Consider the following 25,099-nt stretch of genomic DNA (forward strand, 5'->3'; position numbering starts at 1 on the left):
ACACTAAATAAATCAGACATATTCTCTCCCCAGTTTGGAAATTCAGCTCTTCATACAATGGGAATCACTGATATTTTTTTTTTAATCTCTAATACAAAAGCAGTATTTGACTTTTAAAAGCATTTAGACAATGAAAAATATTTAAAGTATTCAATCTGAATGATGTTTTCAGCTATTTTATACTAGAATCTATATTTAATAGAACACATTATAAACAAAGAATTTATAAGAGAGAATCAGTATGAAGGATATCATAAAATAAAAGTATGAGTTTTAGTATGATCATCTGTCCACATAATAATAGACTGGGATAACTGATGAACAACTCATGTTTCATTAGTAGCTTTGTGATGTCAAAAAGAAGGAAGGAAGGTCCCATGATCCCTAGTGGACTCCTTGTGATGAACTTAGGACAGGACATTTGTGAGATGTTGCATAAAATAGGCACGGATGACTTGTGATCTGCATGCTGGAAGTCAAGCCAGGATTGGCATCTACATCTTCAGACATGAACTTCTGTTCCATGTCCACTTTCTTTTCTACTCTGCTGCCTCCATACTTTCCAATAGACATAATTCCATATCAACAGGAGATCCACTCATGAGAATTTATAATTCTCATTAGCCCTTTTCTAGCTGAAGGGGATAACAGTTTTATATTCATAATTGTATACCTATCAGTAGTATCAACATACAATCATTTGGTATCCACTGTGTACAGGTAGTATACACTTATTGATGCTAATTATGGAGACTTTGGAAAAATGCCTTACCTTATTAGTTGTGAAGGAGTCCCACACTATCACCTTCCCATCCTGAAAGAAAAAAAAAAAGCCAGATCTCAACAATATCTCCAAACCAACAAATACAGCCTAAAATTTTTAGCTAAAATTTGTATCTACAAGGGTTAACTAAAGTAGAAAGTTGATATAATAATCTTTATGATTCAGGCCCATAAATATACTCTCAGCAGGGAAAGGATGAAAAAATTATGATATATGCTGGTAATAGGATATTCTTGTACTGTAAAGAATGAAAAATATGAAGAATTCTGAGAAATATAGGAAGACATGAAGAGTGAAAAAAGCACAACCAGGTAACAACATATACTATGACTATAATAATGCAAATGAAGGTAACACCTAAAAGACAAAAGAATTTAGATAAAATATAAAGGCCATTGTTGCTTCCAGCTGACTGAAGTTAAAGCACACTTCTTGTCTTTTTTTTTCCTTTGGAGGGAGGAAGGCAATTGGGGTTAAGTGATTTGCCTAAGGTCACACAGCTAGTAATTGTTAAAGTGTCTGAGGTCAAATTTGAACTCAGGTCCCCCTGACTCCAGGGCCAGTCCTCTATTCACTGTGCCACCTTGCTGCCCCCAAAGCACACTTCTTTCCTGGTAAGAAGTAGTAAAACTGGTACAGTGGAAAGTTCCTTATACTGTCAATTGCAACTGATATATTTGACTTTTTTCCCCCTTTAATTTATTTAAAAAATTGCTAGGTGCTGGTGGAATTGTAGTAGGGGAGAAGGGTACCAGGATGTAACCAATTTGTCTAAACAAAACTTGTTGATTTGAAAAAAATGGAATATTACTTAAAAAAACCAACAATGTGAAACCTTTAATCTATCTGAGAAATTCAAGCCCCCAAGTTCTCCTTTTCCCTATGTGTATCTATTTTGATACATTTTGGATAAATGCTCAATTTTCCACTTTACATTGTTTGCATAATATATAAACGAATCTGTTCTATACAGTCCATTATAGTGAACAATCATACACTTCAAACAAAGAATACTTTCCAACAAATTTCAAACATTTCAAATCCTACTAACAATACCCAAAATCCTTAAGCCTGCACACAAAAGATTATAAGCCTGAAATCATTTTCAGGTAACTGTTGGACAACTTAATTATAGCTTGTATTTATCATGTTTACAATCCTTCATCTCTATCCTTACTTCCATTGGTCACTTTCTTTTTAAAAAAGAAAAAGTTTAATAAAAACTTTTTAATATAAGTACAATCAACTAAACTGTTTTAGTAACTATTTTTTTTTCTTTTTTGGAGGGGCAATTGGGGTTAAGTGACTTGCCCAAAGTCACACAGCTAGTTAAGCATTAAGTGTCTGAGGCTGGATTTGAACTCAGGTCCTCCTGACTCCAGGGCCAGTGCTCTATTCATTGCGCCACCTAGTCACCGCTGTTTTAGTAACTATTTATGTTTACATTAATTTATTTCAATGTATAAAATACCATAATTTTTCAGTGACTTCCTCTGGGTTCCTATTAGGATTCTTTGTCTATTCATTCCCATTCTCTTTTTTTTTTTCTAATGCCATTGTAGTTTAGTGTGCTTTTCATTCTAGTTCCTCTTTTTTTACAACACATTATTTTGTAAAGTCTTTCCAGATTTCTTTGTATTCTGCACACCTTTCAGTTTTAGGTGGCATCATACTGTTCTATTACACTAATATAAAATTTATTTAATCATTACCCTATACAGTTGGATCTGTTGGTTGCTTTCTGTCTTACGTAACTACGTATAATGCTGCTATAAAAACTTTAGCCTTTTTTTGGTATTTTTGATAACACTTTTAGGTCCTATTGTCATTCATTTTCTGTTGTAAGAACCTGAGTTGTGAGATTTTTCTATAGAAATCTAGTTGAATTCTCTTGGCCTTTGGTAAAGGAATTGTGGAATTGTTAGAGTTCAAGATAGTTGTCATAACTGATAGAATTTTTACAGAACAGCATTCTTCCCTCTAATATTTTAGATCACCAATAAAAATAACAATTTATAATGTTCCTTTGTTTAGAGATTTTAGACTGAAAGGCCATGTAGGAAGTAATTCCTAGTCATTTCCAGAGATGGATTTCAAAAACTGACTGATGCAATGCAATGGACAGTACTACAACATTTAACAATCCATCACAATGACTATTGATATCCAGATACTAAGTGTGACTAGAAAGTAATAAGACTGATCTTTAACAAATATACCATAAGTGATATATCTAAATAGTGTTCCCTTCAAAGTAGTCACCCTGGGAAGCAACACATTTTTTATTCTGATAATATTCTCATTGTTCAAAATGGCTACATAGATCTTTGGGAAAGGTTTTCTCAGTCCTTAGCACATCTGCATATCCTTGACAATAACCCATTTTCATCCTTTTGGGTTATATTAAGATTATTTTTTCTCAAAAAAAATAGCCAAACATCTTGAGGAACCATTCTGGTGAGGAGAATGGGAGAGCATGCTGAGATTTTTTGGTGGGAGATCCTGATTTAGAACCAAAAAGAATCTTATAGATAATTTAGTCCAACTTCCCCAATTTACAAATTGGCAAATCCAGGCAATATGACCTGTCCAAGGTCACATAGGTAGTCAAAGTTGTGCTGAGATTAAAATTCAGTTCATCTGATGCCAAATTCTGTGCTTTTCCTATTACCTCATGCTGTCTTCTTGAGGGACTGAAGAAACACTGAAGGAATTAATAATTTTTAAGCCCATGGAAACCATGAAACTGCTATTGATTTTTTTTGTAAACAAATAATACTCTATAAATTCAGAAAGGAATAAATTATTTTGCTCAATAAAGATCACATACAGATAATTCCCAGCTGAATTTTTACTTCCAAGGGTGCAAGGTTTATAGGATTTAGAAAATGAATTGATTGTATTGATTTATCTTCTGGGAGACTGACATCTTTGAATGAAAGTTACAAGGATTGGGAAAGAATTTAGAGAAAATATATTTTTATTTCTTCTTATTTAAAAGCACATGCACCAGAAACCATTACTAGCAAACTGCATTTTGAGACCAAGTGTATTTTACCTGAGAAGAGCTCACAATTCTCCTTTTGTCTTTACACCAGTCCATGCAGAGGACTTTGTTCCCATGGCCCTTGAGTGTTCTTCTTGTCTTCATCACAAACTGACCCAGAGCCTCCACTCGTTCAGCTACCTGATGCACTAAAAAGAATTGGATTAGAAGAAGATTGTGTTAAATTCACTGTGGAAAATTATGGCATGTTGAATGATTTATAAAGAATTGCAGCTTGGAGGTGGCTAGGTGGCACAGTATATAGAGCACTGGCCCTGGAGTCAGGAGGACCTGAGTTCAAATCCAGCCTCAGACAATTAACACAAAAGTAGCCATGTGACCTTGGGCAAGTCACTTAACCCCAATTGCCCTACCTTCCCCCCTCCAAAAAGCAAAAAGAAAAATAAAAAAAAAAGAATTACAGATTGTACTCATATCCAATTCATTGATTAATCTTGGTCGTTTCTACCTTCATAATATCTCTTGTACACATCCCTTTCTTTCCACTCACACAATCACAATCCTAGCTCAGACTTTTATCACTTCTCAACTGGACTATTTCAATATTCTTTAAATAGGTCTCCTGGCCACAAGTCTCCCCACAATCTATCCTCCCCTCAGCTGCCAAAGTGATTATCCTAAAGAGTACATCTGACAATGTCATTGTACCCTCCCTGCTCAGTGAGCGCTAAGAGGCCTACAGGAGACCTTTTATCCAGTTCCCCCAGTTGCTAATGCCTTTCTCTTATGTATCTTGTATGTACCTAGTTATTTATGTGTTGTTCTTCCATTATAGAATGTGAGATCTTTGAGGTCAGGGACTGTTTCTGCCTTTCTTTATATTCCCAGCTCTTAGATGGGTGTCTGGCACATAGGAAGCAATCATACATACTTGTTGATTGATTGATTAATAAATTTGTGGTACCTGAGTAAAACTCTACAAAACACAGGAAAGGTGCCCTCATATCAACTTAAGTCAATACCATTTGATATTTGGTATGGGGGCCAGACACATCAACATCAGTTAGGACTATTGGAGGATGATGGAGGAAGCAGAGACTTCTGGGACCTGGAGGGATAGGGCAGAACCAAGATGGGGCAGGAGGGAGCTCTCTTGGGTTATACTATGGGGGGGGGCAAGAAGTGGAAAAGCATCTCCTAGCTCTTTAATTATTCTCACTAACTAGATGCTAAGCTCATTTGTTCCTACATTCAGAAGGAGTACTAGCATTATAACTAAATTTTGGTGTCTTCCTTAGTTCTGGCTCTGAGTTAATGACTATAGGGTTATAATTTTTTTAATAGTTTGGGCCCTTATCAATGTTGTTCCCATGTAACATAATATCTCATAAATGAGGGTTGGGGCCTTTAAAAATATCTTACATTTTAGAACTTACTTTTACATGATCCTCCCAGCTTCTCCTGCCCTTTCACTTTCTAAACTACCTTGTATTTATCTTACAGTCTGCATATGCTTACATATGTACATATCATTTCTTCTGACAGAAAGTAAGGTCCTTGAAGATAGGCACTGTTTTATTTTTGTCTTTGTACCTCTCCTGCCTAATTCGGTGCCTGGCATATAGTAGGTGTTTAATAAATGCTTACTGATTGGGGAAGCTAGGTTTCACAGAGGATAGAGTGCCAGGCCTGGGGTCAGGAAGACTCATTTTCTGGAGTTCAAATCTGGCCTCAGACGTTTACTAGTTGACCATGGGAAAGTACTTTACTCTGTTTGCCTCAGTTTCCTCACCTGTAAAATGAACTGGAGAAGGAAATGGCAAACCACTCCAATATCTTTGCCAAGAAAATCCCAAATGGGGTCATGAAGAATCAGTCCCAACAACAATAACAACAACTGATCGACTGATCTATGTAGAGCTGTATGTCTTCCAAATTGCTTTCACATATATTCTCATTTTGAATTTCATAACAACCCTGCAATGCACACAGGGTAGGCACAGTATGGTTACTATATAGAAGAAACAAAAGGATGGGGATGATATGGTGCATGGGGGAGAAAGGACTGAACCCAGGTCTTCTGACTTCAAGTCCAGCAGCTATTACATTCTGCGCCTCAATTATAAAATGTAAAATTATTATTATTGCTATTATGGTTGCTATGTGCGAAACACTGGTAGGTACTCAGTACCTGTCTTCAAAGACCTTACAATTTGACAGCTAGGTGGTACAGTGCATAGAGCGTTAGGAGTCAGGAAGACCTGAGTTTTAGATCCAACCTCATATACTTTAGCTCTATGGCCCTGAGTAAGTCATTTACCTGTCTCAGTTTCTTCAACTGTAAAATGAGGATAATAATAGCAACTTCCTCCCAGGGAAGTTGTGAGTATATAATGAAATAATATTTGTAAAGTTCTTAGGATGGTACCTGGCACAAAGTAATTACAAAGTAATATTAATAAAATAAAAGGAAATGATCTTAATAAATACTTATTTCCTTCCTTTTTTTGGAGGGTGAGTGGGAAGGCACTTAGGGTTAAGTGATTTGCCCAGGGTCAGACAACTAGGCAGGGCCAGATTTGAACTCAGGTCCCTCCTGACTCTATCCACTGTAACACCTAGGTGCTCTATCTACCGTAACACCGAGCTGCCCCTTATTTCCCTTCTTCCTAATAGGAAAGTAAGACTGAATTTGATGTAGAAAACTTTGTACCAATGGAGATTAACATTTGCTCAGTGATTTTACAGTCTTCGAGGACAGCCTGGGGACATTGCAGGGTTGTGACTTGCCCAGGGTCACAAAGACAGAATGTCAGAAGTAGGGCTTAAACCCAGGTCTTCCTGAGACTAAGTCCAGTTCTCTATCCACTGTTCCAAAATTCCTTTTTTCTATTTGTGTAAGATATACACAAATAATTATAATACAAGTTAGAAAAGGTTTCCTATATAAGAGAAGCCAAAATAGCATGTGCTGAGATACTGAGTGGGGAGAAAATCATTTCTAGGTGAAGGGATGAGGGAAGGCTTCATGGAAGAGGCAGAAGCAGAGCTGAGCCTTGAAGGAAGAAGGATGTCAGTCAGTAGAGGTTAGGAATGGAACAGGATTGCAGCAGGAAGGAGCATAGATAGACAAGAAGGTCAAAGACCGTTTGGGGGAATTCTGGGTATTCTTGGGGAATACCCAGACTGCTTGTTTGGCTGGTTGTTTTGTTCTAGAAGAGGATCAAAATGCCATGGCTATGCTAGAGTCTAGTTACCCACGCTTAGTGGGTGGGGAGAAGACTAAGAGCCAAAAAAAAAAAAAAAGGTGACAGAAAGATGGTCAGAAAGATAGGAGTAAAACCTCTATATTTACATAGAATGCTTCAGAATTCTACCTCAGTTGCCTTGATTTGCATCAAGAGTGAAATGTACAATGTAATAAAAAAAAAAAAGGAAGCTACTTATGACACTTGAATTTACTAGAACATCTAAACTGGAACACTTACAGATTGACAGAAGAATTCAACGTTCTAACATTCCAAACACAATCTCTCAACAGGAGCAAAGCTCTGTCTTTGTGTCTAAGGCATCACATAGGGGGTTTGATGAATCTGCGATGGTGGAAATAGATATTTCCAGGAGCCAAGGTAGGTTTTGGTGAAAAGTAAGGTTTTGCATTGCTTTAGTCTGGCATGATTTCACTTCACTGGAATTCATGTTGATAGGAAACACAGAATGAGGTACAGGCTAGCTTTCTCAATTAGCCAGTTACAATGTTTCCAGGGTATTGAAACAGCCTTAAAAATGTCTCCAGTTATCTGAAAGTAGTTTCTATGTCACATTCAAAGGAAAATGTTTTGCTGAAATGGTATTTTGGCTGAATTACTTTTGGGCATAATTCAATCTGTGTTGTTATTTAGGAATTTAAATAACTTGCTAGTGTAATAATAATAATAAAGTATTTCCATAGTGCTTTATGGTTGCAAACACTACAAGTATCATCTCAGCCTCACAACAACTCTGGGAGGTAGGTCTATTATTATCCCCATTTTACAACTCAAGAGACTGAGGCAAACAATGTTAAGTGCCTTGTCCAGGGTCACATATCCACTAAGTATCTGAGGCCAATTTGACTTTATGTCTTCCTGACTTCAGGTCTAACTTTCTATCTGCCTGGATGCAAGCACAAGCGGAGGACAAGAGGACAGATATGTAAAAGAATCAGTCTCATAGATTTAAAGCTGGAAGAGATTTAACAAGTCCTCTGGTGCAACTCTCTCATTTTAAAGATAAGAAAACTGAGGCCCAGAGAAATGAGGTCATTTGCCTGTTCAAGGTCATATATGTTTTGTTGTTGTTCAGGCCTGTCCAACTCTTCATGACCCCGTTTGGGGTTTTCTTTGCAAAGATTTTAGGTAGTTTGCCATTTCCTTCTCCAGCTCATTTTACAGATGAGGAAGCTGAGGCAAAGGTTAAGTGACTTGCCCAGGGTCACACAGTTAGTAAGGGAAGCCAGATTTGAACTTGGGAAGATGAATCTTCCTGACTCGAGGCCCAGCACTCTATCCACTGTGCCATCTAGGTAATAAGGGGCCAATTCAGATCCTTGGATGCTTAGCACTCTTTCTATTATACCAGAAGGTCTCCCCTTCATAAAGTTGACCATAATTAAAGCAGGGAGAGCCAGTTGTATGTGTTACTTCATCCCACGAGATTGCCAACTTCTGCTGCTTCTAAATTTTTGTATACCAATGTCTAATGCAATGCCTTATATAAAAAATTGAAGCCCTGGCTGACAGAACTCAGAGACAGAGAAAGCTGCTTCCTTTTAATACTCAAGCCTTAAAAGAACCTTGCAAAACAATTTTGCTGGTGCTTGCTGGTTAACAATATTGTTTAGTTGTTTAAGTCATGTCTAATTCTTCACGATCCCATTTGGGGTTTTCTTTCTTTCTTTCTTTCTTTCTTTCTTTCTTTCTTTCTTTCTTTCTTTCTTTCTTTCCTTCCTCCCTCCCTCCCTCCCTCCTTCCTTCCTTCCTTCCTTCCTTTTGCTTTTTGGAGGGGGGAAGGCAGGATAAGTGGGGTTAAGTGACTTGCCCAAGGTCACACAGTTAGTAAGTGTTAAGTGTCTGAAGCCACATTTGAACTCAGGTCCTCTTGACTCCAGGGCCAGTGCTCTATTCACTGTGCCGTCTAGACGCCCCCAATTTGTTGTTTTTTTTTTTTTGCCAAATATACTGCAATGGTTTGCCATTTCCTTCTCCAGTGTTAGTAAACAATATCAACTCACTTTAGAGTTTGTCAGGTGCTTTCTTCCCAACTGCCCCGTGAGGTAGACGGTATAAGCACTGCCATTTTCACTTTACAGAGGAGGAAAGTGAAGTTCTGGGAGGTGTCAGGATCTCCTTCAGCCCACATGAATCCTGTGTTTTGTTTTTCCATATGAGACCTTAGTGTCATAGAGATTGGAAAAGACCTCTGGAATCATTTTTTAGTAAAATGCTCTTGATTTATAGTAAGGAAAGTAAAGTCAAAGGAGGTTAAGTAATTAGCCCACTACTGCTTTTTGTATCCTCTGCATTTAGCATAGTACTTGGCACCTAAAAGGTACTCAAGAAATGTTTATGGATTGATCAATCGATTGATACTAATGAATACAGTTAGTGTGTGGTCAGGCAAGAATTAGACTTCCATTTCCTGAATCCCAACCCAGGGATACTTTTTCCTGCAACATTTGAACTGGGCCTCAAAGGATGCAAACAAAAAAAGGGAGAAAAAAGCCCATTCTGCCCTATGAGTGGATTGTGAGGCATCCCTCCCTAGACACCTGCATCTTTGGTAGTCAACAAACTTTTTTTAAGCATTTACTGAATATCAGGTAATGTTGTAAGAGTTGGAGAAGCTAAGAAAGGGGGGGGGCAGGGGGAATCCCTTCCCTCAAGGAGCTTACATTCTAATGGGAAAGAAAACATGTAAATAACTAAATCCAAATAAGATAGGCAAAGAGTAGATGAAGCTAATTTGAAAAAAAAGTACTACTAGCAGCTGGCATTGGTGGGGTAAAGGGGAGAGGGGAGGAAAAGCCTTTACAAATGTGGGATCTGAGATAAGCCTTGAATGAATCTAGGGAAACTAAGAGGGAGAGGGGGAGGGGAAGGGGGAGGGGAAGTAGGGTGCTTTTTCCTTCCTAGAGAACCTGTGAACCAAGGATTTCTTGCTGCCAGGAGGATGAGATGGGGGTGCAGGGATAGTCATCAAAGCCCTAGAACTGTTTTCATTCTCAGCAGCCTTGTTGCTGTCACTGAAGCTACAAGCACTTCTGGGGAACAACAGCATCCTCCCTCCAGGAGGATGATTATGTTTTTTGGGAATACTCTCAAATGATTTCTACCACCTCCCCAGCCTCCCTCCCACAAAGTGTGTGTGTGTGTGTGTGTGTGTGTGTATGCATTTGTGTATATATATATATGCATATATACATACACACACACAGAGGGTATCCCAAAAGTCTCAGTGCAATGTTAAGCTTTAATAACTTTTGGGACATCCTTTCTATATTCTTATTTCTCTTTTCCCTTATAAGATTGGTTATTCTGTTCTAAAAGGAAATCAGATTAATTTGGGAAGATTCTTTCTTTACAAACACATGCACATTCTTACCCAGGATCTAACTAGTAGGAAAAAACAAACTACCATGAAAACCCCCCCCCATCAAACCCTCAATTCTTTGCCCTTATTTGTCTGTATTTTTCTAGGCACAGACACTTTCCCTATGGTACACTGGACTAGAAAATATTAGGTCAAGGTTTGAGTTTCAGCCTGCTACTTTTTCCTCTGCTATCCATCCACTAAGTGCCCTTGGGCAAATCACTTAATTTCTCAGTACCTTGTTCTCCCCTTTTCTAGAAAGTGCCCTTCCTCAAACTGCAAACTGGTGAAGATATTAATTATATAATCTGTCCTAACAGGGCCAAGTGAAGATCAAATTAAATGATGTATATAAATTGCTGTGTAAATTGGAAAGTACTTTATAAACATGACATATTAGGATCATAGCTCTAGATCTAGAAGGGGCCTCAGAGACCGAGTCCAACTCCGAGTCCAACTCCATCACCTACTGATGAAGGCACTGAGGCCCAGGAAAGTTAAATTAACTTGGCCAAAGTCACACAGATAGAGGCAGAGTTTGAATGTAGGACCTTTGTCTAGAATCAGTGTTTTTTCTGCTATGAATTCCTGTATGGGATATTCTTTAATAGATTGCTCCTTCTAGTCTTCTAAAACTATGAAAGCATTTTTATGCTTCGAACATGCCCTTTGAAAGGGAATTTCCACATATTTAAAGGAACTTACTCATCTGACCCAATGCCTGTGTTGTGTGTTTTTAAAAGCTTTTCAAGCAGATCTGACAACCATATCTCCCTTCTGATATACAAATAACAGCTGAAGTCTGATAATTATCTGTATTCTCATAGGAGAAATGTGGTGTGTGTGTGTGTGTGTGTGTGTGTGTGTGTGTATTTTCTTACTTTAATAGCCACCCATCAACATGTGCTGTTTGCAGCATAAAGACATTAAGTGTCCTGATCACAAACCTTAGATTACTCCTCCTCTCTCCCACCCCCACTCCTTAAGAAAATGTTCACATTCTAACATTATTGTTTAGAATCTAAAATAAAAATGCCCAACTCACCAACCAAAACAGAAACTCCTCATGTAATGAAAGTGAGAACTTATATAAACCATCATTTATTTTTTCCAGAATATTTTCCTCTTCCCTTCCTACCGACACATTAATTTAGAATTAAATTAACTCTTTAATTTAGCTAAATCCCAAAGTTTTGTGCAAACACACTTAATTCCTTTGAATTAATGGAGTTAGAAAGAAGCATAAAAAAAGACCACTGATGAGATGAATATCAATGATGTGATACACACACACACACACATTTTATAAAATAATCAACTGCTTTTTTTTAGGGGGGGGGAATAGTGGCCTCCTGATGGGTCATCCTTCTAGGATCACCAAAAAACCATGAGCACAAAAGACCAGAATCTGGAATAAATGGTCCCATACAAAGACATGCTTAATAGTCACTTAACCTTCAAATCTTACCCTTTCCTTCCTTCCATCTCAAAATGGGGTAACCTTCCTTCTAACCAAATATCCTTCACTTGTGCCCTTGATCCTCTCCTTTTGCTTTATCTCTACTTTAGGAACTTTTCCCACCAATCATTCCCTTTCTTGTTCATTTTTAATCTCTTCCTCTTTGCTGGGTTTTTTCCTCATGCTTATAGCCCCAATCAAATATCCTCTAGCCTGAAAAAAAAAAAAGAAAACAACAACCTACCTTAAATGTGTTATCTCTTTATGGAACCATCCTTTCTCTGTTCTCTGTTAAACTTGGCAATGGAGTGTCTATTCTGACTACTGTATTTTAAACTATTCTCCACAAAATCACTGGCGAGTTTAAATGTTTAAAAGCAATGGTCTTTTGAAAATTTTAAAAACATTAAACACTACAGTATTCTTTCTTCCCTCGGCTTCTAGAACACTGTTCTCTCATTATTTCCCTTTCTACTTATTAGAATAAAGCACAGCAGAGAATGGAAAAAGAAAGCATGGTGAATATTTGGGTTAAAATGGATCCAGAGAGAAGCAGAAATTATACTTACTGTCTTGGAATAGTACACTATAGGCCAGAAGTAGCAAACATAGAGAACCAAATTAAAATGTAACTGGGAAGAATCTAACAAAATAAATAAATATATAATAGAACATGGATAATGTTATTATGTAGTTTTCTAAGTCAGTAGGTAGCTGTAGTGACCCCCCACCCCCTTTGTATTTGAGTTTGATATCACTTCTACAGGCCTCCTGAACAGAAGAAGGAAATGCATGATAGACTTGTGACATCTATCCCGAGCTTGTTGTGGAGGTATAATATAGTAGAGGAATGTCTCAATTTCAGGAGTAGGTGATGAAGGAGCTTAAATTATCTAGCCATCAATTGCTAAAAGCTGAATCACTAATAATTCATTGACTTGCTTTAACGATAATTTCATCCTTCAAATGGTGAAAGAAATGGCAAGGGAAACTAAGACTCTGGACCTAATTCTGACCAACTTGGTAAAACGAATTGCTGAATCAATCAATTAGCAAGCATTTATTAAGTACTATGTGCCAGGTACTCTATGCTAAGTGTTGAAGGAAAAGTGATAGGAACCTTGGGGGGGAAATAGTTGTTATCTTGTTGGATTTGCTCTATCCCAACTCCCAGGGATACTAATTTTGAATTTCAATTCTATTAGTGCACATTAGTGGGAACGTTTCTGGAAAACTTCTGTAAACATGCCTGTGATGCTACTTCTTAGCTGGTGGTAGATTTTCTTGGCTATTAACAAACGTGTAATTTAGGCATTTGTTTCCAAAGACTAATGGGAAGAACCTGGGGGAAGTCCCTTGGACAGTCAGGATAAATTCCTTGGAACAAAGGATGATCAATCGTACTAGAGAGATATTGAAATGATTGAATAAGGCATTGGCCATCCTACTTAAGGAAAGTTCCTTGGGAACTGGAGGAAGTGTCCCAATGGTAGGATAGAAGAGACAGGGGAGAAACCAGTTCAGAGACATACAATATTGTTTTCCTAGTTCTTTGTAGAGTCCCAGTCTCCATGGAGCTATGTTTCCAAGCCTCCTCAAATGCTGGGGTGTAACTAATGTCACAGCTGTTAGAAGAACTCAGCTATTCCCATAGCTTCTGTGGAGATGTTGGGGTTAGAGTGGTCAGGACATTGAAAACCAGACTAACTTCTTGGTGCAGACCAGACTAGTTATGTTTTAATTATGCCAGGCTTGAAGGGGACAGAGCATGTACGTCTTAAACCATACCTTGTCTCATCCACTCACATTACTCCCACAATACCCTAGGAAGGAGAATACCAACAACAGAGCAGATGATCATTTTCTGGCCAACTAGGAAGGAAAGTTATAGGGAAGATGGGAATGAGACTGTGTTAGAACTCTGTAGAAGAATAGTAGAGTTCAGGACAATCAGGGGTCCTATAAAGCAATGGAACAGACCAATCTGACTTGGAGCTAGTACTCATCTCTAGGAAACTTTCTCATAATTCTTTGTGGTGGTGGGATGTATGTGTGTATGGGGAAGGGGAAAGGGAAGTGCTCCACTAACAGGATCTCTGGCTAGTACTCTTAGATACTTTGGAAGATGGCCACTGTCCCATATTCAAATTGTAAAACATGCCAAAATTACCAACTGAAGTTCAAAGTTGAAAGACTTGGTCTCTGGTTCTGGGTAAACCATTGTGGAATCTCAGAAAAATCACTTCACTTCCTCATATGTAAGTAAAACTTAAGATGACCTTTGTGGTCCCTTTCAGGCCTGACATTTTTTAGGTTCTAATTTAGAGAAGGCCTGTCCTTTCTATTAGGATTTGGTATCTTTAGTCTGGGCTGGAATTAATCTGTTATTTACTTATAAGTTTATAATCATGAGGCTCATGATTAAAAAAAAACCCTAAGGTTTTTTTTAGTATAAAAAAATAAATGTTGTATAAGTACATGACAGGTGAAATGCTATAAAAATATCTAATATCCTACTTCTCATTTCTGTAAGGTCACTGATGAACTGACCTAAGATTAAACATGCTCTCCAGGCACATAATCCTTCTGAAAAGACACATTTAATGACAATTTAAAATGTAGAGGGGATGAATTTTACATGTAAAAGGATTATACTGGGAATGTTTTCTGGATAAACCAGATATTTTAAATGGGGAAAATCAGAACTCTGACTTCCTATTTAGGCTTTACTACCCTTTTTAGGGGGCATTTTTTAGACTTCACAGAATAAATTAAAAAAGATTTTTTTGGCTGTAATACAACTGCATACTGCTGCCAGAATAAGCTTTTTATTTACATATTTGGTCACAGTAGAAATCACTCACATTTATATAATGTTTGAAAGTGCTTGTCACTTTGCTAAAAAAAAAATAATCCTCAATACTTCTCTCCTGTCAACTTGTACAAGATAAGTCTGACACCTACTTTTCAAGGTTTACATTACTTTTTTTTTTGCTCCAACCAAACTGGACAGAATTCTGCTGCCTAAACATGCCTTACCACACACTTTTCCTTTGCATGGAACCTTCCCTTTCCTCTCTTAGCTCATGCAATTTCTACCCATTTAAAAAGTCCAACTCAAAAGTCAATTCCTCCAGAATGCTTATTCCTTATCACTGTAGCCAGTAACAATTTTACCCTCTGTTCTCACATAGCATTTTATTTTGTGACTCTCTAAGTCACTTATGTTATATCATATATCTGTGTTAGTATAAATTTTACTTAGAAATCAGCTTCACGAATACCAGATTGGTGGTGATGGTAGTTGGAGTGGATTTGAGTAGAGAGCTGTTTGTCTGAAAGAATCTAAAGGTTCAGGTGAATTTAGGTGGGAGTTGAGGTAGTTTAGATAGATTTCAAGTTCATTATGAATCAAAAGTGTGAACAAGAACCACAAAAGCTAATGAAATCTTAGGCTATGTTAAGAGAGAGCAAGTGACCATCCTGGAATAAGGAAGTTATGATCTGGCTCTCTTCTGCCCTGGTTAGATTACATATGGATCTGTTCTAGGCACCAATATTTAGGAAGGACATTGATAAGTTTTTTTTTAATTCAATTTTATTTTTTCAATTAATGAAAATCTACCTTCTTTCCTCCCCTATCTCATTCCCTCCCTCCTCCCCCAGAAATAAAGAAAAACAAATCCCTTGTTATTTTTGCCAAGAAAACCCAACACAGGCAGCAGTCAGACATGACTGAGAGAACTGAACAAGTATTGTAGATGTGGTCTACTCTGATAAAATTGTGAGTGAGCACCTTGAGGTCAGGGATTGCTTCACTTTTTATCTTTGCATTCCTAGCACCTAAAATCGTCCCCTGGCACAGAGTAAGCTCTTAATAAATACTCGTTTATTGACTGACTATGCAGAGCCCTGCACTTCCTGCTGGGGAGATAAAAAGAATTACCAAGTTACAGGGTATCCTATACAAACAAATGTATTGGTTTTGCACCTTTTTTTTTTTTAATCCCCAGCACTTAACACAGTGCCTGGCACACAGTAAATACTGAGATTATTGCTGACTGAGTAATCCATGATTTGGTCCATATTGGTACTGGTCTCTCTTATACAACTCCTTCATTACCTCCCTTATTTGAGTCTTCCTTTTATAGGGGATATCCTACATGATATAAGGTAAAATGTGGCATGTGTCATAAAAGAGAGGAAGAGTTGCATGGGAATTCAGAGGGAGAGGTCAATTTAGAGGAATCTGGTCATGAAGGAAGAGGTATTTGAGATGGGCTTTGAAGGATGGTGAGAATTTTGACAAGGGAGGATTATAGGTATGAAGAAAAAAAGTTTTCTTAGAAAAGACATAGTAGGAACAGGATAACAGTCTCAAATATTTGAAAGATTCTTCCCCTGGAATAGGGATTAGATTTGTTCTGTTTGCAGCAAGGGGGTAGAAAGGGCAAAGAGGAAAATTCATCTAATTGGTATAAGAAAAACTTCTTAACAATTAGAGCTAACAAAAAAAAATGGAATAAACTACCTTGGCAGGTAGCAAATTCCCTCTTACTCTTGGATGTAGATTGTACTAAATCAAAGCCTTTGAGGTCCCTTTCAACTCTGACATGTTTCAAACTTCTGTAGGTAGTAAAGTGCAAAGATGACTGGTCCAGTCTCACTGGAGTAGGTTCACAAGTTCATAGATTTACAACTGTAGAAGTCCTTGGATGCCATCTACCTTAACCCCTTGGTTTTACAGATAAGGAAACAGAGGCCAGGAATGCTAAATAACCCAAACTTGCTCAAAGTCATACAGTTAGTGACAGGAGCCACATATATACAGTGTATGAGAGGAGGCAGTAAGAGATACGGCTAGAAAGATAAGTTGGAGCTAGATTGTAAAGGACCTTAAATACAGGACTGAATGCTTTATACTTAAGGCAGTGGGGTGCTACTGTAGAGGAGATCAGATTCTGCAGATGATGCTTTTCTAGAATCACCTTTGTGCAAATTCTAGAGGTCAGTTCTGGATCAGCTACTTTTAATGACATTATTCTTCATCTTGAAAAGTTGGTAGACAAGAATACCTTTCCAAAGCCTTCCTGAATTAAAGACTCCTTGCAAAAGAAAAAGTGGTAATAGGAAGTTGATTTATCCAAGAGTCATTTAAAAATGGTCATCTAATTGGCTCAGTGATAGATGGTGTGTCTTGAATTCTGCTAGTGGTGAACAGTGTTTGCATTTGTTTAAAACATTCTATTTTCTTGCTTTATCATCTAAGAAAACTATAACTTTATTATTCCGAAGCATCTGACTTAGCCCTAAATCAACCAATTTTACAGTTCAGAAACTGGTAAGTTTTTTCCTATCCTTGTCCCAAAAGAACAAAACAATTGCAAAAGTGAGTTTCACTACGGTCTATTTTCTTTCCGAAATCAAAAGCAAAGAAAAAGCAGAAAGGCAGAAAAGAAAAAGGTATAAAAAACTCAGCTATTGTTAAAATATGTAAGACTATCATGGGCAAAAATATCTGTGGGATTGCCATTTATCCCCAAGGAAAAAAGAATCATTGTTTTAATCTTTGAAGTTTAGGGATGAGCAGTAGTAATAGTTTTTACTTAGCTTTGGGGGACAGAATCACCTGCTAAAGAAAACCAAAGTACTGATGTCATTTGACCCATGATCAGAATTGATTAGGGGAGCCTCCAAAAGAATTTAGGAGATCAGGGCTCCCAGCTCTTAGCTCAAAAGACATTAAAATACTAGCTTTGCATGGTCAGTGGCTGTATGTCTAGATCAGGAACAAAGGGCCATGACCACACCGGTATTTGGGAGGTGAGGTCTTGTTTGTGGTCACTGGGCCCTGTCTGGAACTCTCTCTCTCTCTCTCCATTCCCTTATCTCCAGCCAGCTACCGGCGTTTTTTGTATGCCCCACAATTATTTACAAGGCCCTGGTATATAACATTTTCCACATAAATCCCTGTGGGAAGGTTATTTTAACCGCAACAGTCACAAGCCAAATATGACTTTCATAAACACTTTGTAGGTCACAGAGAAGAATGTAAATCACAGAGGCTGCCTCAGGCGAGCATTCATTCCTGCCTTCCGATGACCCCTACGGTGTGCCAATGATGTCTTTCTCTGCAGGTCTCCTATTGGGGCAGAGCTCGGAAACGGGAATGGTACCCAGGGGAACACCTTGGGGAGGTGGGGTCAAGGGAAGGGTAACCTGTTTTTAATGCATCAACAAGCTAGGTGCTGCAAGGGGCTGCAAAACAGCCAGGATTCCTTCCGGCCAGGACAATCTCCAGGAGGGACACTGTCCTCTCTTCCCTCAAAATCTTCTGCCAAGGGCAAGAAGCTACAAGCGCTCGCTTGTTCATTCCCTTCCCTCAGCTCCCAGATTCTCCTCTTTCCCTACAGAAGGGCACGAGCCTTTCCTGTTTACCCAGCTGAGTTCTCCATGCAGGGGAAAAACACCCTGGTCTCCGAGCAGGCAGGAGGGCCAGAGTAACTCAGCAGCAGCAGGAGCTGCAGTCACCGCCGCCTTTTGACGCTTCAGTCCCAGCTCCTGATCCCCTAGACCTCCCCCCACCATCCCCATCACCGTCCAGCCTCAGCCCCCGCGCCTCCCTCGCGCACGCCCTTCCTGGGCCCGGGTTCCGCGCACTCACGCTCCACATCGTGCAGCTTCGCCCGCTCCTCCTCCAATTTGCTCTTCAGGCTCTCGGCCTCGCTCTTCAGAGATGCCAGGGTCTCGTTTTCGTGCAGCCCCTCGGCTGCCATCTTTCCAGGTCGCGGGGCCAGCGAGAGGTGGAGAGAAGAGAGGAGAAGAGGAGAGATGAGGGGGAGAAGAAGAACAGGAGTGGGAGAAGGAGGAGGAGGAGGAGGAGGAGGAGGAGGAGGGGAGGGCGGGGGCTGATGCTGATGCTGTGGCTATCGCAGCTCCAGCTGCTGTCTCCCTGAGCGACTGGCCTCTACTTCCTCTCTCCCTCCTCCTTTTCCCGTCACTGTGACGCTGCCGGTGTATGGGGAGTAGCTTTTCCTTCAGGCTGCCCCGGAGTCCCAGAGGGTGGGCAGCAGCCCCTCCCCAGACTAAGGTAGCTAAGCTAAGTGGGGGAGACTGGGAGTGGCCTGGTGTTTCCCCCCCCCCTCCACCTTCGACTCGTGCCCGCCCTCCCAGCCACGCCTCAGGCGTGGTACCCAGGGAGGAAGGACCAGTTTGGGGTGCAGGAGGCCCCAGACCTCACTCACCCTAGGGGGTGGACAAGGGTCTGGTGCGGACATATTTGATGAGAAGCAATTGATCAGTGTCATGACATCACCTGAGGGACTTCATTTATTTCCAGGGGTATCATGAAATGTTCACTGTTTGTCTTGATTTAGAGTAAGAAATAAAATTCACTAGATGGGCCATTGGTGCCATTGATATTAGGGACCCCGCAGTTACCTTGTCACCCCTCCCCCCCAACTGAATAGATAGTGAGAAGGAGGTGAGAGTAATCAGTTTGTGCTAAAGACCTGAGGCCTTTTAAAGTATAATCAGTCAACAGCTCAAGAAACAAGAATTTATTAAAAACTTTCTATGGTGCCAGCATTGTGCTAGGTGCTGGAGGTACAAAGGAAAAGCCAAAACAGTCATTGCTTTCAAGGAATTTACATTTAAACCCTTAGCTCTTCTCCAAAGTTACCAAGGAAGACCAAGGAAGGTTCAGCCATCCAACCTCTACACTCTGCTTTTCCAGTTGACCTGATGTTTGAATTTCACAGGTATGAAAATATTGATGGGAGACTCTGGAGTGTGATTTCCTCCAGTCCCCCAGAAGTCACACATCATCTTTAGAAGGGTATAGAAGGGATGGGATGGAATAGAATAGGATAGAAGGGAGAGAAGAAATGGGCGAAGTTGCAAACTCAAAGAATAAATCATTTCAACTCAGATAAGATAGTCAAAAGAGCCCTAGATTTCAAGTCAAATGACCTGGTTTCAAATCCTGACTCTGCCACTTAACTGGTATGACCTCAGAAAAGTAATTTAATTAACTTCACTGTGCCTCATTTTCCTCATCCACAAATAAGGAGAGTTAGCTAGCAGGTCTAAATCTTGATCCTATAAACTCCAAGAAGGCTAGAACTAACAGATCAGGGACCAAGATCAGGGGGAAAGGGGAAAAGTGAAGGTCAATTTGCCTAAATTTGTCAAAATTATAGTTCAATTAGTATGGTTATTTTATTTCTTTTACCAGGGAAGGGTATGCATTGCACATTTTATTAAGTATTATTTTCCCTGTGTCTGTTAGTACCTGTGACATACCTCCCCTTTGAGAAAAAAAAAAACCTTTATGATTTTTTAAAAGGTGTTAATGGCCTCAGTTTTCTCATTTCTTCAATGAGGATGTTCTCACTAGGTGCCCTATGAGGTCCCTCCCAGTTCTAGATCTAAGATCCTTGGTTGTAGAAATACTGATTTAACTGGCTGTGATAGTCACAGCTGTTCAGGAGTAGAGTGGGATGTTTCTAGAGATGGTGAGTTCCCTGTCATTAAGGTAGAGGCTGGCAGGGCACCTCTCAAATGTGATTGATATTTCCTTGCCTGAGTCATAAGACTAATTTCTTTAGAACTGGAACTGTTTATTATATTGTATGTTTCCTTAGGGCTTTGTATTTTTTTTGGGCTTTTTTGGACCCCCCTCCTCCATTTTTGTCACCTTCTAGAGAAAAGATCTATCCTGTGGGGTACATTAAACATGAAAAGTCAGTTTTCATTCATTGAGAAACTCTTCATAGTGTTTGGATTCCTATTAGGGAGTCTCTAGAGTTTATTAGATGTCTGGGGATGGGAGAGTTTGAGCAAATGACTGGAGATGTATTTTGAGGAAGACCAATTTGACAACTGAATGGAGAATAGACTGGAGTGGAGGGAGATGTGTGTCAGGGAGAACAATCAACAGATTCTTCCTCTGAGGAGATCTGACCAAAAGTCAAATCCTTAGAGTCCTGAGCAACCACTCTGTTACAGGACCTCATCACCTTATGCCTAGACTAGGGCAATAATCTATTGGTTGGTCTCCCTGCCATATCTTCCTTTACCCTGATCTATTCTCCACTAAGTTGTCAAATTGATGTTTTTAAAACATGAATCTGACCATTCCCCCTCCCCCATTTAATAAGCTCTATTTTTTTGTTCAGTCATATCCAGCTCTTTGTGACTCCATTTGGGTTTTATTGGCAGAGATACTGGAATGATTTGCCATTTCCTTGTCCAGCTCATTTTACAGATGAGGAAACTGAGGCAAAAGCAGGGTTTAATGAATTACCTAGGTTTACACAGCTAGTAAATATCTGAGGTTAGATTTGAATTCAGAAAGATGAATCAATCATCCTGACTCCAGGCTTGGTGCTCTGTCCACTTTGACACCTAGCTGCCATAATAAACTCATCTCCCTAATAAGGTTCTGTTATAGGAATGTAAATTTTTAAGATCTTCCCTGTGCCTAGGTTAAGTGCACCTGGAGCCTGTGGTGGGAGGCTTGTTTTTCAGGAACACCCACACCTTGGTGCTTTGTGATTGGGCAGTGGGTCAAGACGGTTGTTTCATTCTCTGACCCAGGAGAAGGCTATATAATCCCTGATGTGAGGCTTTGTTTTGGGGCTCACTTTGAGAAGTGTTGTGTGATTTGACCAGATGAGACTCTGGGCAGCTGTTGAGAGCCCCCCCCCGCTTTGAAAATCCAGATGTTGATGCTTCCCTCTCTGGTAACTGTGTATGTAATGGTCAGACAGTTCGGAAGCCTGTCTGCTTGATCTGTTTGTCTTGTAACTTCTGTCTGCATACTCTGAAGTTGGGGTGCTGAACTTTTTCCCCTGAACTAGGTAAACGATATATGTTTGATTGATTAAAGTAAGCTTGTTAACCCATTTTGAGTTGCTTTCCTTTAGAAAAGCAGATCTTGCGGTGGCTAGGTGGCACAGTGAACAGAACACAGGCCCTGGAGTCAGGAGGACCTGAGTTCAAGTCTGGCCTCAGACACTTGACACACTTACTAGCCATGTGACTTTGGACAAGTCACTTAACCCCAATTGCCCTCCAAAAAGCAAAAAAAAAAAAAAAGAAAGAAAAGCAGATCTAAGAACCTGTGTTGGCAGTCACCCTGGGGATGCTGGGGTGCTTGCCGCTATAGGTTCCTCTAAGATCAAATATAAAATCCTTCATTTGACTTTCAAATTCCTTCATAACCTGACCCCCCCTGACCCCTTCAATTATCCCCCTCCTACTTTTCCAGCCAGTGACACTGTCCTTCTGGCTGTTCCTTGAACACCAACACTCCATCTCTTGCCTCTGGGCATGTTCATTGGCTGTGCCCCATGCCTGAAATTCTCTCTCTTTTTATCTCTACCTCCTGTCTTCATTCAAGTCTCAACTTCAAGAAGCCCTTCCCAATTTTCCTTAATCTTGGTGCCTTCTCTTTAAATTTACCACCCACCCTTGTTACCCTATGTGTAACTTGTTTGTACATAGTGGTCTGTATGTTGTTTCCTCCATTAGACTTTGAGCTCCTTGATAGCAGGGACTGTTTTTTTTTCCTTTCCTTTGCATATCCAGAGATTAGTACAGTGCATGGTATGTAGTAGACACAATAAATACTAGTAGTTGGGCTGATTGTAATATTTCAGAACTTTTAGGACCTAGGTGGGGATTTTTTTTTTCTAGGCAGGGAGGCACACCTAGTCTTGCAAATCTACTCACATAGGTAGTAATTTCGAGAAGGCCATTCTACTTGGAGGCCATCAGACTCAGAAGTCAGAGTGACTTTTCCAGAATTATTAGAGGAAAAAGAAGACAAGACGATACCATGTAAAAAAAAGTTTGAATGGCTGCTAGAAGTTCTTCAATATTTTAGGGTCAAGAATATTTTGGAGAGCAGAATATGATGAAAGGGACATAGGGTCTTCCAAGCAAACTGGGGGACTGAGCAGTTAAAGAAATTTCAGAATTAAAGGTTGTAACCAAAACCCTTTAATATGCTTGTTGTCTTTTTTTAAAAAATTCCTTCTTTAAATTATATGTTAAAGTATATAAAGGTATGTATGAGGTATATAAAACAGGGATTATTTGATGAGGTTCTAATTATGATTATAAATATATGTATTCTTAAGAGATTTTTGTTTTCAAGAGCATACTTTTTATGTTATTTTAATGACTTTGCATTAAATCATTTCAGATTCAGATTAGCTCTTAGTGGCACATTTTCAAAGTTCCATTAAGGAAACTCTGTGGCAGAAGGGGTAAGGTCTAACCAGGTTTTCTAGGCATTTTTTTTTTTTTTGCTTTTTGGAGGGGGGAAGACCGGGCAATTGGGGTTAAGTGATTTGCCCAAGGTCACACAACTAGTAAGTACTAAGTGTCTGAGTAGATTTGAACTCAGGCCTCCTGACTCCAGGGCTGGTGCTCTATTCACTGTGCCACCTAGCCGCCCCTTTCTAGGCATTAATTTTTTTTTGTTTAATTTTTTTATTTTTAGTCTTCAACATTCATTTCCACAAGATTTTGAGTTACAAATTTTCTCCCTGTCTTTCCCCTATCCCCACCCCAAAATAGCGATCCTACTGAATACCCCTTCCCCCAATCTGCTCTCTCTTATATCCTCCCCCATTCCCCTTCTGACTTTCTAGTAGGGCAAGATGGATTTCTATGCATCAGTGCCTGTATATCTTATTTTCCAGTTGCATGTAAAAAATTATATATATACATATATATATTAACATTTTATTTTAAAATTTTGATTTCCAGATTCTTTCCCTTCTTCCCTCATCACCCATCCCTACTGGGAGGAGAAGTCATTCAATATAGATTATGCATGTGTAGTTATGCAAAACATTTCCATAGTAGATATATTGTGAAAGAATGTTTATATTTCCCTCCATCCTATCCTGTCCCCCACGTATTCTATTTTCTATTTTGACCCTGTCCTTTTTCAAAAGTGTGTGCTTCTAACTACCCTCTCCCACAACCTGCCCTCCCTTCTATCTCTAGGAATTTCTTAAAGATTTTAGACATTACTTGTATGAGAAGTTGAGCTGAAGGTATCATTACTAGAATGGGAAAGGCTGTAAGAAAATATCTCACTGCCAAACTCAGCTTTCCCTTTTCTTGACTAGGTTGTTGACTGATGGTCACAGGACTTCATTTCAGTCAACTGTTTTTGGCAACTCAGTTTTTCTCTCCTTCTTTGTGCCCAAGGATCCGCACTTCATTTATAGTCTCTTTAGGAAATGAAAATTGTGAATCACTCACTGAAGCTGAGCTTCCAGGATTGACTTTCAGGGACCAAACAGCTAATGATGATGCATCACTGTGGTTTGGTTAAATACCACTTCATAAAAAGAAATCCCTCTTTGAGACTATGGCTATAGAGCCTCCCAACATTTGAGTGAAAATGGAAAACAAAGCCAAATGTCAGGATATATTTGTAAACCTTTGGAGAATATAGAATGGCCCCCAGAAAATACAAGGCCAGCAAACATATCTTGTATCTGCCTTTAAGGACTATGAAGGACCACGACTAGGCTAATGTGTCATATCTGTTTAAAAGCAGAACACTCCAGGTTCCTATGCTCCCTGTATACACGGGGGAAGGCATTAATAAACCCAGTTAACAAATAGCAGGCATTTAGCCTGCCAGAAAGTACGGTTATTTTAAGAACTGGATGTCCCTCTTTTCCTAGTAGATAGAAGTAGGGCATAGCCAATGGAGCAGAGCTTTGAACAAAATGTGCTTCAAATAGAATCCCATTTTCATAGCTCTTAAGAAAATTTCAGAATTAAAGATTGCAACCAAAACTCTTTAATATGGATACTTGTTGCCTTTTTAAAAAAATTGCTTCTTTAAACTATATGTTAAGCATATGCTCTATTTGCAAACAATCATTCACTTGTATATAGACTTTCTTTACAACGATCTTGTAAGGTACAAATTGTCATTATACTCATTTGACAAATGAGGAAACTGGAACTCAAAGGTTAAGTATCTTGTTCACAGTTATACATAACAAATGTGAGAGCTGGGATCTGCTCTATAATATATAAAATATATAACATATAAAAATGTAAGAGAATACAGATGATATAAATTAGACATAGATTCATAAATGTACATAATAAATGAGAACAGAGATCCTCTCATTTTAAGTCTGGTTCTTTTTCAACTATGCTGTATTATATTATGTTG

The 25,099-nt window shown here is 39.1% G+C and overlaps 1 protein-coding gene across 1 annotated transcript in view; it reads right to left on the minus strand.

Annotated features, from left to right (window-relative positions):
• GNB5 (G protein subunit beta 5) overlaps positions 1-18,761 on the minus strand; it is a 47,740-nt gene extending 28,979 nt beyond the window's left edge. Inside the window, exons 1-3 of the mRNA XM_069098064.1 lie at positions 18,545-18,761; positions 3,843-3,979; positions 773-814 (exon numbers count right to left, since the gene is read on the minus strand). Coding sequence (XP_068954165.1) covers positions 773-814; positions 3,843-3,979; positions 18,545-18,656 — 291 coding nt within the window. The 5' untranslated portion in view covers positions 18,657-18,761. The remainder of the gene's footprint in view (positions 1-772; positions 815-3,842; positions 3,980-18,544) is intronic.
• Between the last annotated feature and the right edge of the window lie 6,338 nt (positions 18,762-25,099).

This window comes from Petaurus breviceps, unplaced genomic scaffold (genome assembly GCF_028583685.1).
Source record: "Petaurus breviceps papuanus isolate PSGF00001 unplaced genomic scaffold, PetGlider_PUasm1.0 37, whole genome shotgun sequence".
Taxonomy (NCBI): domain Eukaryota; kingdom Metazoa; phylum Chordata; class Mammalia; order Diprotodontia; family Petauridae; genus Petaurus; species Petaurus breviceps.